The sequence below is a fragment of the Hippopotamus amphibius genome, chromosome 12, assembly GCF_030028045.1.
Source record: "Hippopotamus amphibius kiboko isolate mHipAmp2 chromosome 12, mHipAmp2.hap2, whole genome shotgun sequence".
NCBI classification, from domain to species: Eukaryota; Metazoa; Chordata; class Mammalia; order Artiodactyla; family Hippopotamidae; genus Hippopotamus; species Hippopotamus amphibius.
The window spans coordinates 61843267-61858930 of NC_080197.1; the positions used below are offsets into that span (position 1 = coordinate 61843267).

The window sequence follows — 15664 nt, forward strand, 5'->3', positions numbered from 1 at the left end:
TACCTTTTTTTTCTCCTGTCCCCTTTTCTCCTGCTTTGTCTTAGTTTGTGTTCACTACAGTGATAGGAAATATTTTTATAGAGCAGGAAGAAGGGAACTCAATATCTGAGAATTTATTAAAAATTATTACCTTTTCTTACCTTGTTTCTTATTTTCTTGGCCTGTTAACAGACTTCGAGAAAGACAAGATGAATCTTGCTGCTAGGAAGGAGGATGTAACATCTGCAAATCTTGTGTGTGACATGCTGAGAGCAGCAGGTGCATAGGTGCACAGAGTGGTCACATTTGCATTAAATCATTGACTAGAGATTGGAGAATAGATTTAAAAGCAGCAAGATTAGAGACAGGGAACCCAGTTAGTAGACTGCAGTAGTCCTGGCCAGATAGTGACCTAGGATTTGGTGGTGATAGGTGAGCTAAAGGTTTATAGTGCACTTACTATGTACTACATACTCTTCTAAGTCCTTTACGGTAGCAGGTCATTTAATCCTCAAAACACAACCCTGACGTAGGTTTTATTCCTGTTTTGTAGATGAGCAGTATGAAACATAGCAGTTTGCCCAAGGTAAAATAGAAAGTGACTGAGCAACAGTTTGAACCTTACTACTTTGGCTTCAGGGCTTACACTCTTAAGTATAAACTTACGAACTATTTAGAATGTAAAATCCACAGGACTTGGTAATTAGTAGAGTATGGTGAGTGAAACAGGCTCTTGGCAACTTTCAGCGGAGAGAGAAAAAGATGATGATTATCCCACATGTCTACAAGTCTAACATCCCAGAGGGCAAGTGATTCCTATCTTTTGGAAACTCAAGTCTATTTGAAAGTTCAGTTGTAAATAATATTTTAAGAGTAAATTTTAATAGCCCTAGCTCATTGTTTCTCAAATGGCTATGATCTTTTTTTTCTTCTGAGTTTACCACTAAAAGTATTTCTGAGTAGTTCACACATACAGTTTCTTAAGTAGTAATAGTCTCTGAGTTGAGGAGAATTTGTTATTCTTTCTTGTATAGGATGCATGTCAGCTTAGGTATTTTTTTCAGGAAGTGACAAGAGGAAATATAAAGTAGTTATATAATGTGGTTTGAAAAGTACTAGTTTGAAATAGCATATAAACGTAGACAGTATTTTTTAAGAGTGTTTTTAAGTCTTGAGTTAAAACAAGATGTTTGAAGCCAGATAACTTTTGTTTTTGAGAATATTCTAAAAAGTTTTTGTTTAATGTTTTAGACAGAGTGTAGGTTTGAAGACATATTAGATGAAGATTTTCTCAGTCTCTTAAATGAACTTTGGCTAGTGATAATGAGCTTTAGGTTAGTGGTCTGAATTTAAAAAATGTTACTCTTTTTTTGTTAGCTTTCAGAATTATAGTTGGTTAGAAATTTTACTTTATTTTGGGGCAAAAATTAATAGTTAAAACCTAAAAAAAAGTATAGCTACTACTTTAAAAATGTTTAATTTTAACCAAATATGAGTCAGCTGATGTATAAGGAAATATTTATAGAATATCCATATCACTGCAATCATCCAAATTTTTCTCCAGTGGATGTTTATTGAGTGCCTGTCATGGCTTGAGCACAGTGCTGGGGATTGGGAACATCAGTGTTCACCCAGGCAAACCTCCTGTTTACATACCCAGTCTAGGCTATTTCTTATACTGTTTTGCTGCGTGTGTGTGTGTGTGTGTGTGTGTGTGTGTGTGTGTGTGTGTATTAGTTAAATGGAGATAGGCTTTCTTGCAATTTGAATTCTACTGATGATATCAGCAATTATTTTTCTACATCTGAGGGACACTTGTGAGCAGATGTGCAAACTAAGCTTAAAGTAGTTAAGCAGCTTTTGGTTTTCAGTATTTTAATAAGGTTTTCAGGAAGTAGCTATATAGAGTTCAAGAAGGCATAAATATAGGATGCATGGTATGTGAGCTTTCCTTTATATATAATGTGACATAAATGTAATATATAATATTCTCTCTTATACATAATATAACCGGATACTTATTTTCATTCTTTACTATCTGTAAAAAAACAAAAAAGTCAGATGGGTAATCTCCTTAAGTGCGACATTTCACTCTTTTCATATATATGTATATGTAAAATGTAACTGGATATTCCATTACATTATTATAATGTAACATGTAAATGTAATTTATCATTCTCTCTCTGTATAAAATAATGTAACTGGTCACCAGTTACATTATATATATAAAGAGTGAAATTTCATAATCAAGGAGTAGATTACATATTTGACTTTTTTTTTTTTTTTTTTTTTTTTTTTTACAAATAGTAAAGACACCAGTTTGATTCAGTGTGGACTATATCCCAGCCACCATCCTAGATTCCAAATTACTACATCTTGAAGGTCGCTCTGAATTTGCACATCACTTCTTCTATAATGAGACTCTTTAGTCTATACTGAATCCCCACCCAGTTTGAGGTTGTATACTCCCTTGAACCTGAACTCTCTAATTTCTGTTTCATTAGGGGGAATTTATCTTCTTCAAAAGGTTGTTTTGGATTGAAATATTACTTTCAGGTGTCTGAGAGTGTAGCTTTTTGTGCTGCCCACTAACAAGACACACTATCGTTGTACTGAAAATCCTACTAATACTTTATCTTCCCTTGTTTACTTAAAAACTAGATTGAATAACTGTCCATTTGTTCTTTTTCTTTGAACTAGTTTAAAAGATTCCCAAGGACAGAGTTATTCTCTTCTAGAGCTATATAAAAATAGAACTAAATTTAACACTTCAGGTAGTTAAAATTTCAAAGGGATTGACTTTTAGAAAGATATATTATGTTGATGTTCACTTCTTTACTTTTTGAGATGTAAACTATTACTGTCATTTTAGGAATCTTTACCAGTGTCACCTGTACTTCAAAAACAAGATAAAATGCTAAAAAGATGGCAAGATATCAAGCTATGGCCATGCTCTAGACAAGTAACAGTAGTAAAATGAATTAACTGTGATGTCAGCCTGTGTGTGAAGACATTACCCCTAAAAGATGCATCAGTGAGGTATTGATCTAGAGCTCAGTTCATGCCTACAATTAAAAAGATTTAGTAAAAGATTTGTGATATTATCAATGAAGAGTTTTAACCCTTAGAAGCAAAACATAAAATAGCATTAAATATAATTTGTATAATAAATAACTTTTAATTTCACCTAAATATAATCTTTTTATAATTATAAATAATTCTGTAGATTATTGGGAGGAGCATGGTATTTAAAGTGAAAATATTTTTTTCTTGACATCTCTGAAATGTTTATTTGCAACCCTCACATCTCAGCTGTATATCCTTCAAGTGACCAGATTGTATCCAGTTTCATATATGGCATGTATAGTTGCCAGTAAATTTTTAAGCCAGACTTTTTGGTTTACCTTTTATATAAATATGGTAGATCCTCAGTTTTTACTATTGTAGGGTGAATAAAACAATTCAAATTCACTAGTGTGTTTCCTATAAGAAATGTAGTTAGCCATTTTTAAGCTTTAAAAATACCATTAATAGGGATTAAATACTATATTTCTGAATTTTCAGTGGTTATAAGTTAGGCTGAATCATGATTACTATTTGAATATTCTCTGGCTCATCTCTGGCATTAGGTGTAAAGTAGGTTTTGAAGATAAACGTAATTTTTCTGTAATATTAAATACATTGATTTATCTTAATTTTGTCTTAATTAACCCCTAAATTGAATAGCCCCAAAATTCATCCTCTGATTTCTTGCTTACAGTTGTAGGTAATTATTGTTAATCCAATTACTAGTTTGTGATGAAGTGCTCCCTACTGTATGCTTGCCTTGCTTTCACCCAGAATCTAGGGCCATTACTTTCTGTAACCATTTCAGTGAGCTGCCATAGTTTTCAGTCTGTACTGTCACCTGATCCAAGCATGCGCCAAAATATCCACTGTTTCTGGCTCTTGTCTGCTGAATCTGCTTTGCAAACCCTTCGTTCTCTGAGCTTTTGCTTTAGCCAAAAACCAAATTTAAGAAATTCTTTGGAGTATGGACATATGCCATTTGCTTCCTTAGCCCCTCTGTTATGTAACTCTTTAGCTTTTATTAAACTTGTAAATACTTTATTAAATACAACAGTGGCATCCCCATGTGCAATTGTGTGGCTCATGTGTCAAAATAAAGGCTGCTCGTGAACTTGTCAAAAGAGTATGAATGCTCCACTCGCGCTGCATTCAGCTTTTTGGTGTTTTTTTGTTTGTTTTTTTTTAAAAATCAGCCACTTATTCTTTCATAGTGTTTGGTTTAATTATCTGATTATTTTGTGTGTTATACCAAGGTAAGTTTGATGTAAATAAACTTTGTATTCTTTGTGGTTACATGTATCTCATAGTGATTATTATTACATATTTTTCCATTTGGGCATGCTGGCCTTTCTAAATAAATAGATCTTGAACTTAAAATAAGTAACTTCCTTCATTTTTCATTAATTTAAAAAACAACATTATGGATTACTTCCTGTAAAATTCATTTTTAAAACTAAAAACCTGCCATGTATTGTAGCAAGATGTAGGTGAACCTAATGTGAGAAAATCTATTTTTATAAAAATGTAGTATACAATTATTTGGTTTGGCAAATAATACTGTAAACTTCCAGAATGATTTAAGAAGTAAACAGCAGGTTCTACTATTACCTTTTAGAAAAATTAGACTTTTTATTTTTACATAGTTTTTCAGGAAAAAAAAAGTTTTCTAACCTGAGATATATTTCTCTTATTTGTGATATCTATTTTCAAAGTATCATAAGTAATTTGATCAATTGAGCAACTACTTGAATATAGTTTGTCTTATGATATAAAATTTCCCTATTAGGAAAGGATGATGTTAAATAGATGTCCACATTGGTCTGGAAACATATAGGTCCTAAAAAAAAAGAGAATGGATTTGAAAGTGTATTTGTGCCATTGATGTCTACATTTCAGTTAGGAATGTGAAGAAATTCTTTAACACAATAGCGTATGGGCAAAATAGGGCCACCTAGTTGATTGTCTCACACATTTCTTAATTCATAATATTGATTGCTAACACCCTATTGTAGTATTTTCTGTTTCTTTTTCTTCTTTATTTTATCTCATACTTTGATCTTTGCCTCAGTTTCCTGGAGTTTGCATTTCTTTCTTTTCTTTTGAAAGAAAGTTTTAGGGTAACTCAGTCTTGGATCGAAAACTTTAAAGCAAGAACTGGCTGGCTTCATTTGTAGTTCTGGCTTTTACCTCCTCATTTCTCCCTTTTGCTGATCTCCTCCCTGTGGGGGAAACAAAATTACATCATAGGAATGTGAGCTATACCAAGCCTTTTACCCTTTCTTTACTTTGCTGTCTTCAGTATTTCACTAGTGAGTATGATTCTACTTATTCTACTTGTTTTGAAATAAGTATTTGAAAACTGCATAAGTACTGAAATTCAAAAAAGAAGGATTTTGGATTGTTGGATTTTCAGTCTTAATAGTGCCTTTTATGTGGAAAATTTACAGTAAGAACTTAGCATCTTATTTAGAGTTGATTAAGCTTTTTTCTGTTCCATATTGTTTCCGAATGGAATTGACCACAAAAAGAAACAAATTAGAGTATGCTGATTATAGACCATTTCTGTTTTTTACTTCTTTGCACATAAAAAGTTACTATACACGCAGCTGCTGTTCACCGGGAGGAGTTGGCAGCTAAATGCAAGTGATCAGGAAATTTGTATGACAAATGCTCCGTCTATAATGCTCCATTACCAGCATTATTGAGCTCCTCTGGTAATAAAATGCAATTCTATGATTCTAAAGCATTTTCTTAATGACAAAACCATATATGGAGTTACAGTGTTCTGTCTGAAACTTGTCCTTATATACATTCACCAGATTCTCTATATTAATCTTTTAAATGTATTTGCTTTCCTTTTTTGAATTGGCCAGTCCCTTTATTACTTGTCACTGCTTCAGGACCCACATCTCTTTAGAAGGATGGCTACAGGTGGCTTTCTGCTTTTTCACATCGGCACATCTTTGCCTTGGAAAGAACCCATAATATAGTACGTTATAAAAAATAGGCACCAGGAAATGAAATAAGAACTTAAATTAAATTTATGGATGTGACTTATAAGGTGTTCACTCAGTGAGGTGAGACATAGGATGTCCTTTTAGTTTGAGATTAGAATCTGGAACCTCTGGGTCTGCATTTCAAGTTGTAGCTAATAAAATACATCCCTACAGATGGCCCTTAAAGTAATAAAGAAATAGAACTAAGTGGTTTATTTTCTAGAAATCAAGTTTAAAATGTTAAGCTTTTTGAGCAGTAGTGTGAAATTAAAATCTTAATAAGCTGTTTGAGAAGTAGCATTTTAAAGATGTGAAGTTTTAAAAACTGTTGTGGAATAGTACTTCTTTGCCTTCCAGAGTGTGCTTTTTTTAAACATTTCTTGTTCAGACAGACAGTGTGCTACTGAGTAGTGAACTGATCTAAAATTTATTTTTCAGATGAACCAGAAACTCGAGATGCGTGGTGGGCAGAAATCAGACAAGAAATAAAATCACATGCCAAAGCATTAGGCTGTCACGCTGTAGTGGGCTACAGTGAATCAACTAGCATCTGGTAAATGATGAGAATAACTTGATTTTCTAGATGCAGTAATTTACAGATTGTCACCTGAAAGGGGGAAAGCTTTATGCAAATACAGGGCAAAGAGAAATAGTGGAGTGATCCTGGAACGTGGGCTTTTTTAGAACACATCAGACTGAGGTTCATGTGCCATTTTTGCTGCTTAATTAATGTGGAACTTTAATTAAGGAAGTTAATTAACTTTAATTAAGGGAAGTTACTCTACTCCTCTGAGCCTCAGTGGACACACTGAAATGCAGGTAATAACTACCGATCAATTAAGGTTATTGAGGGATTAAATGAGAATATAATACTGGTGCATAGCAAGGATTAACTCTAGGCCTACTTTACTGAAGTTTGTGACTCCACTAACTCCTTCCTCTAGGATTTTGGAACCCTTGATCTGTTGTAAATGAACTGCCATGTATCTTTAAAGTTCATTGTAAACTCTTTCTGCCTTCTTTTACTAACTGTAACTTAACTTTCTCCTGCTAACAAATCATCCTTTCTAACTCTACCCAGTTGGAAAGGGACTTCCTTTCTCTTAGTTCTCAATTGCTTTGTCTCCTACCTCTCAATTGCTTTGTCTCCTACCTTTCATTTGGACAACCTCTCCTCCTTAAAGTCCATGCCATTCCACAGTTCAGAATTTTCTTTTCTTTTTTTCTTTTTAAGCTCTTTATTGGAATATAATTGCTTTACACTCTTGTACCAGCTTATGAGGTACACCAAAGTCAATCAACTGTATTTATACATATATCCCCATATTCCCTCCTCCTGCGACTCCCCGCCACCCTCCCCGTCCTGGCCCTCTAAGGCATCACCCATCATCGAGTTGATCTCCCTTTGTTATACAGCAACTTCCCACTGGCTGTTTTACAGTTGGTAGTATATATATGTCTATGCTACTCTCTCACTTTGTCTCAGCTTCCCCTTCGCCCCCCACCCCCCCAGCCCCGTGTCCTCCAGTCCGTTCTCTGCATCTGTATCCTTATTCTTGTCTTGTCACTGGGTTCATCAGTACCATTTTTTTAAATTTTTTTTTTTAGATTCCGTATATATGAGTTAGCATACAGTATTTGTTTTTCTCTTTCTGGCTTACTTCACTCTGTATGACAGACTCTAGGTCTATCCACCTCATTATTACATATAGCTCCATTTCATTCCTTTTTATGGGCTGAGTAATATTCCATTGTATATATATGCCACATCTTCTTTATCCATTCATTTGTTGATGGGTGTTTAGGTTGCTTCCATGTCCTGGCTATTGTAAATAGTGCTGCAATGAACATTACGGTACATGTTTCTTTTTGGATTATGGTTTTCTTTGGGTATATGCCCAGTAGTGGGATTACCAGATCATATGGTAGTTCTATTTTTAGTTTTTTAAGGAACCTTCAAACTGTTTTCCATAGTGGCTGTACCAACTTACATTCTCACCAACAGTGCAGGAGGGTTCCCTTTTCTCCACACCCTCTCCAACATTTGTTGTCTCTAGATTTTTTGCACAGTTCAGAATTTTCTACCTCCAAAACTTTCTTCTGCCTTTCTTAATTACTGCTTTGCCCATCTCCTCCCATTAAATAAGATTCTCTCCCTTCTAACAGCCTGGCATTGTACTTTTTCATTCATAAGTCCTCTATCCCCACTTGACTTTCAGCCTTATTTTGGACTCATTTTATTGCTTGAAACTGCTCCTTTTTAAAAATTGGAAACCATAAAATTTCACTCTTGGGTCATAACTTAATATTTTCCCACCAATCCCATTTGCTTATTTACACCTTTTTTTTTTAAGAACTCTTATTGAGATATAGTTGACATACAAAAGGCTGCATATGTTTAAAATGTACAATTTGATATTTTTTTTCTTATTAGTTATGTATATTTGGCAATCCCAATCTCCCAGTTCATCCCCCCCAACCCACCCTGCTTTCCCCCCTTGGTGTCCATGTTTGTTCTCTACATCTCATCTGGTTTGTTTTGACCCTTATCTTAACCAAGAGTTTTCCCAGTTCCTTACATAGGTTCTGACTTTACTTGCTATCTGCCATCCTTGAAGCCTAGTTTCCACTCCTTCAGAAGTTGGTAATGGATATCATCTAGAAACTGTCTGGCCTTCTGCTGTCTTATTTTTCCACCTTCTGTTAGATAATTCTTACTGCTGGCTGTTACATGGTTAACTCTCTTGTGGTGGCGGTGATCATTTTTGTTGGAGAAAAAAATGATTAGACTGTAGTGAATGAGGTTGTTACAGAGTCATGCTATTTCATCTTCTGAGGACCCTTTCTTTTCCTTTGCAGACCATGTATTAGACTCTTGAACTGCTCTATACCCATAGTAGCTGTTCTACTTTTGTTAAACTGCTAACTTTGTTATGCTTATCCTGCCTTACTCCCCAGTAGATAATCTTGCTTTCTTCATGGATTTACTGTCATACAGTATCAGGTCTTAGGGATATGGCTTTAAAAGACATGGTTCTTGCCATCAGATTCACGTTCTCCTGGAGAATTATGGCAAGTATAACATCTCTATCATATGATAGAGATATGCCAGGATGCTTTAGGATGCCAGAGGGCTGGAGGTTAGAAGTGGGGTTTGGAGAAAGTGTTAATGAAGTCACTGAAGCTTGAACTGAATCTTGGGAGATGAGTATGAGTTATATCAACGAAGAGAAAAGGCATAGGGAGGATTTTCAAGGCGAAAAGACTAGCACGTGGAGAAGGCCAGAGGTGTAGATCAGTGGCTGGAGATAAGTCACAGGTGCAGGAGTCTACAGAAGCGAGTTCAATCCATTTACTTTGAAGTTTGCATTCACCTGATACAAGCTTCTCTTTTCCCTCTAGACTTCAAAATATCTTTGTATTTACATCCTATCTTTACTAGTTTTTTTCTATTCTAACCCATCCTACTTACTATTACTGGATTCAGTTCCCTGAAATGCACACCTTGAGATGTACACCTGCCCTTGTAGCTCCTTGACTCAGCTCCTTCTGTGGCTCCTTGTTACCTTTTCTGACTTTCTCAGTGCCCACTTAAACACTGTAAGCTTGACTTCTTTTGGATCGAATGACTGTTTCTTTTATGTCTTTTCTTCTGGTCCATTTACTCTTTGTTTCCAGCGTCTTTTCGCTCCTAGGCTGCTACTTTTCTCACCAGCTTTGGGTGATCTCATTCAATAATTATGTTGATTATTTAATTTTTTGGCTTTCAAGTTGGGTGATGTGTAATCAAGAGTTTCAAAGAATTCTTTTGAAAAGCAATTTTTATCATACATACAGTGATGTAGCATAAACTGTAGTTTGCTTTGGATTTTATTTGCTTCAGATGTCTTTTTATTACTAACTTTGAATTAAGCTACAGCAATATAGATATTTACATAGCTTTACTTTTAGAATGATTTTAATAAGATTCAATATGCATTTAAAGGGTATTTAAATACAGTTTAATTGGTTATTGCTAGATTCAGCAATATAGTTTGTTACTACCTTTATTTTGAAACATTCCAGTCTTTATCAGCTTTACTGTATTTTAAAGGAATCACACTGCTATATTTAAAATAAAATGCCTTTCCACAAAAAAAATAAAAAAAATAAAAAAGGAATCAATTGTCATTAATATTATACTTTATCTTTTACAATTTTTAAGTAATAAAGAATTCTTATCCTTTCCATTTTAACAACATTACTTCTGTTTTCGATGCTAGGTTTAGGAGGTAATCCTGTGATATTAATATTTAGTAGAGTCTAACTTAAATTTAAATTGTCACCCTTGTAACCACTTTGATATTTAACATTTTCCTAAGTTAGATTGCCTGAAAATGTTAACATGTTTATGTTTTTTTTCTTTTGTAGTGAAGAGGTCTGTATTTTATCTGCATCCGGCACGGCAGCTGTACTGAACCCTAGATTTCTGCAGGATGGCACCATGGAGGGCTGTTTGGAACAGAGGTTGTCATGACAGCCTGGCTTATTTTCCTTAAGGGCAGAGGAGGGAGAGGTTGACTTTCTTCCTCTCAGCTGGGCTAGTCCTTCTCTATGAGGGTTACAGGGGTGTAGCATAGAAATCAGGTCCAGGTACTTTACTGATTTTTACCTAATCTATAGCAACAAAGAAGTGTTGAGTTCGGCACTATATGACACACATCCTTATTTCTAATATCTTGATAAATGACACATATGATTACCAATTGAAGGATTTCAAGTATATATGTTTTTGTTTGCTACAATGTAGAAATAACTTCTTTTATTTGAGTTTCCTCTTCCTTTCCTTTTCCTTTCTTTTACCTCCCAAACAGGAAAAGGTCATGAAACAGTTCTCATAAAGAAAATTCTTAATTTGTACACAGAACCTACAGTTGTGTTTTATATCACCTATATAAAACCAAGAATAAATTCTCTCTTACTGTGAAAAAAAAATTCTTAATTTATAAAACAATCAAAACACTGTTGTATGAATATTATGTATAAAAGCTTCATGAAATATAACTTTAATATGTGTGAAAGAGAAAGTAAGAATGAAAGCACTAAGTAAAATGAGATTACTTTTTGGTTGATTTGAATATTGGTCCCTTTAATCCTTTAGCTTCCATAAATTTCATAAGCATTTTCCATAAAAAGATGAAGTTATCAAATATAGATACAGAAAACTATTAGTTTGGTACCAGTCTGCCCAAATAATATAAATTTTAAATACCCCTAACCCTACACTACGTATATTTATTTTCCCCCAGTATTAATGTTTTAGTTATATATTAAGGAAGAAAGCAGAACAAATTCTGTATGTGATCAAATTTAGTATAAATTTACAAGTCTCTGTATAGCAAAGCAAGATATGCTAGTGCTGGTAGGCACACAGAAGACCTTGGTCAGTTTCTTCTTTTGTCAGTATTAAAATGGATTTTGACCATAATGTACTTCAGAGCATTAAAAGTCATGATAAATAGGAAAGTGAAGGTGGGACATTTTGAAGTATAGTAAACAATTGGAATATTCTGTTGAGAAAACTGACTTTGCCAGTGAGTTGTCCCAGTGCTGCTATATGTAGTTCTCACCTATGTCAGTAGATTCCATTCTTCAGTAGAAAGAAGCCTCATTTAACAGAGAGCCTTCCCCGTGCACTTCTGTTGTTTTGGTGTTGTGGCTTGTGTGGACACAGTGGATTCCCTTGAATGGCAGTCTGATGCAACAGATACCGTCCCTGTGTGTGGATTTCATATTTCAAATGCTTTCATAAATTTTTGCACTTCTATTATTTTTTATGCTGTATGATGTTATACCAATTCTCTTCAAATTTCTCTGAGGTGTTTAGTTAAAAATTGCCCCAGTTTTCATCTTTTTGTGTCCCCTTGTAACACATGGGCTTCGGATTCAAACAAACTGGTATTGAAATCTGAGGTCTGCTACTTGGTGCTTAGTGTGACTGAGCAGGTTACTTACTGTCTCAGCTTGGTTTCAGGCCAAGTGGAACTAGTTTTTGTTGCCCTCTGTTGGGCATTATATTGTAGCTATTGTTTTCTAACTTAATTGTCAAAAACAAAACAAAACCTTTCTAGGTAGATATTGTTGTTCCAGTTTTATAGAGGAGGCTCTGAGAGGTTAAATGACTTGCTCAGGCTCACACAGCTTTGCCCAGATCTGTCTGATTCCCTTGTTACTTCTAATAGGCGAGAATGCCATCTCAACAGTAAAAGAATAATATCTGGGAGAAACTTAATTTGATTTAGAGGGTTATTGTGAAAATCCAGTGAAATAATGTGTACAGAAAATCTATAGAAAGCCTGAGTCCTGGTAGGTATAGTATGGGTTTCCTCTTCCCTTTTTAATGTGTCTACTTGCCAGATTTAAACTTTTAAAGTGTTGCTTTAGATGAAAGAGAGTTAAGAACCCACATCTTTCCAGAGCCATAGAAGATGTGGCTGTGTGAAAACCCGGAGTTCTCCACGGAGGTGCCCTCTCTTCCCTTCCTGTTCTTCTCATTTCCTCAGATTCAATGACTGAAAAAATACTTAATCATTCGAAAATGATTTCATAAACAGCATAGTACAACAGACATTGCACGATGAATGGGAAGGCTGTGGGTGGTTCTTCTGTGATTTATGTATGATGGACAGTCACTATTGAAACATAGGTGTTTTGATTTCTCAGAAATGCCAAAACAGACATTATACTCATAAATTAAAAACTTTAGAGTATGCCTAGCTTTGACTTACTTTTTTCCCTCTTAAAGAGATTTGTTTTTAACCATAGATTTTTTTTCAAATTGTTAGGAAGTCTGGTTAAAAAGTTTTTTTTCCCCCCTTAGGAATTATTTTGTGATTTTACTTGTATTTTCTTTGTCACATGGTAGAAAAATGTCACTCTTATTTTCCAGCCATTTGTTTTTATGTTGTATCCCAAAGGAAAGACCTTTGGAATGATAGTGGTTTTTATGAGGTCATCAAACATAAGAATTGATGCAAAATGACTACTTGTATAAGCCTCTTCTTTCATAGCAGAGTATATGGTTCTGATTTCCCGATCATTTCTTATCAGTCATAGTGGTACCCACTGTGGTCGAAGTTGTGGTATAGTTTGAATACAAGTACTGGATATGTAATATATGTTTTGGAAAAAAAATGCATAGAATTTTCAAGAATGCCTTTTTTTCCCTTAATGTATTCTTATAGGCTAGAAGAAAATTTGCCTGCAGGCTGTGGATTTTGCCATATACCATATGATGAACTGAATATGCCATTTCCAGCTCATCTCACATATTGCTATAACTGCAGGAAACAAAAAGTTCCTGATGTTCTCTTTACAACTATAGATCTCCCAGTGGATGCAGCAGTTATTGGAAAAGGTTGTCTCATTCAAGCAAGGTATGTTTGTGAAGACAGTATTTGGGGTCACTGAAGGAGTATAGGGTCTGGAGTCAAACAGGTGTATCTTCAAACATCTGCCCTTTCCTACCTGTGTGGTCCTGGGCCTGCTGGACAGTTCTATCTGAACCTTGTATTTTACTGCATTAAAAATTGGGAGGAAAAATACATCCTCTTTATGAAACTCAGGTAAGGTTCTATGCAAAAGCCGTTTTAAACATTGAAATTCTGCACAAATGTTTACTGTTATGAGGATTATTAATCTGTTGCAGGCTGGGGATGTGACTCATTGTGTTCTAATGACATTAAATATCTAATACATTTTGGAAGTTGACTTTTTCGTCTTTTTAAGAACAGTGCTATGTGGTGTTTCTTTTACAACTTCAGTTAGCTGTTAAGAGTTCCTTTTAAAGTGTACTGGAATAGGAAATGGTAAATTGTGGTTGTCACACAGGAAACAGCTGCAGCTGCCTAGGTCACTTAACAACTGCCAGGCTAACCAAATCCATTGAGCATTTCTGTCTTCATTTTATTTAACATCTTAGCAGCAATCACACAGTTGATCATTTTCTTCTTCTTGAAACTCTTGACTTCACAATGCCACACCTCCTCCTTTTTCTTACCTTTATGAATAGTCTTCAGCATCCTTGATTCCTCCTCATTTCTTATTCCCTGAGAGCCATGGGTTCGGACCCTCTTCTTAAAAGCTCCCTAGCTGAACTCATCAACTCCTATAAGTCTATATACTGTCTGTAAGTCTAGGACTCCCAAATTTATATCTCTAGTCCAGAACTTTCTTCTGAATTTCAGACCCATATACTTTCCTGTCTACTTTACACACCATTTTCATAGGGATCTCATACTTGTTCCAAATTGAATTGCTGGTTTTCTCCATTTCTTCCATATTGGTCTTTTCTATTTTAATAAATGATACTTGCTCTATTGAGTTCTTCATTCCAAATATTGTATTCTACCTCCCCACATCAAAGTTGTTACATTTTCTTCTAAAATATGTTTCTAGTCCATTTACTTTTGCTTTCATTCCCTGTTACATCTTAGACCTTCCATTTAGGATTGTTCTCCTTTTGCCTGAGTTACCTCCTTGAGGTTTTTTTTTTTTTTTTTTTTTTTGTGGATCTGCTGGTGGTGAACTGTCTATTTTTACTTGTCTGAAAATGAGTATTTTATCTTTAAAAGATATTTTGGGCTGGCAGTTATTTTCTTTAAGCATATTGGAGATACCCTTCCACCGCCTTCTGGCTTTCATTGTGACTGTTGAGAAATAACCTATTAGACTAACTGTTGTTCCTTTGAAGTTTGCCTATTTCCCCTCAGGCTGCATTTATTTGTCTTTGGTTTTCTGCAGTTTCCCTGTGAAGTGTTACGTATGGAGTTCTCTTTATCCTATATGTTATACCTCGGGCTTCTTGAATCTGTAGATTTGACTTTCATGAATTTTAAAAAAATTTTAGATTAGTTTTGTGTTTCATCTGTTCTCTCTTCTTGATATTTCAATTAAAAGTATGTAGATTTTCTCACTGCCTCCTCTGTGTCTGTTACTTTGTTGTCTATATTTTTTAATCTTTTTGTTTCTTTGTGTTATATTTTGGATATTTTCTTAATTATCTTTCGACTCTTTAATTTTCTCTTTGGCTGTCTTTAATATGCTATTACACCTAATAATTGGGTTTTAAAATTTTTGATTGTTTTTATTTCTAGAAGTTTTATTTTGTTCTTTCGCAAGTCTGATATGTATATACACACTATATACTATAGTCTGTGATTGATTCTGTAACTGATAATTTTAATATCTAAAATTTGTTTTTCTGTTGTTTCTTCTGGTTATTTTTCATTGTGTTTTATCTCCTTTTACTCCCAGGAAATTGCAAAAATTGTCCTGTGTACCCTTCAACTAGCTTCCCCCATTGATGACATTTTATACAACTGTAGTGTAATATCAACTAGGAAATTACATTGTTATAATACTGTTAACTATGCTATAGACCTTATTCGGTTTTATATTTTTTTAAAACTTGCATTCATTTATGTATTTGTGTGTATATGTATAGGTCTGTGCAGTTTTATCCCACAAATAGATTTGTGTAAACCACCACCACAGTCAAGATATAAAACTGTTCTACCACCACAAAAGAACTTCCTTATACCACCTCTTTATGTCTATACCGTACATTGCCCCTTGCCCTG

At 34.5% G+C, this 15664-nt stretch overlaps 1 protein-coding gene across 8 annotated transcripts in view; it reads left to right on the forward strand.

Moving 5' to 3' along the window:
* C2CD5 (C2 calcium dependent domain containing 5) overlaps positions 1-15664 on the forward strand; it is an 82057-nt gene that overhangs the window by 39246 nt on the left and 27147 nt on the right. For all 8 annotated transcript variants that reach the window (XM_057700929.1, XM_057700931.1, XM_057700932.1 and 5 more), the window contains 3 exons: positions 6483-6597; positions 10455-10550; positions 13268-13459. In XM_057700929.1, coding sequence (XP_057556912.1) covers positions 6483-6597; positions 10455-10550; positions 13268-13459 — 403 coding nt within the window. The remainder of the gene's footprint in view (positions 1-6482; positions 6598-10454; positions 10551-13267; positions 13460-15664) is intronic.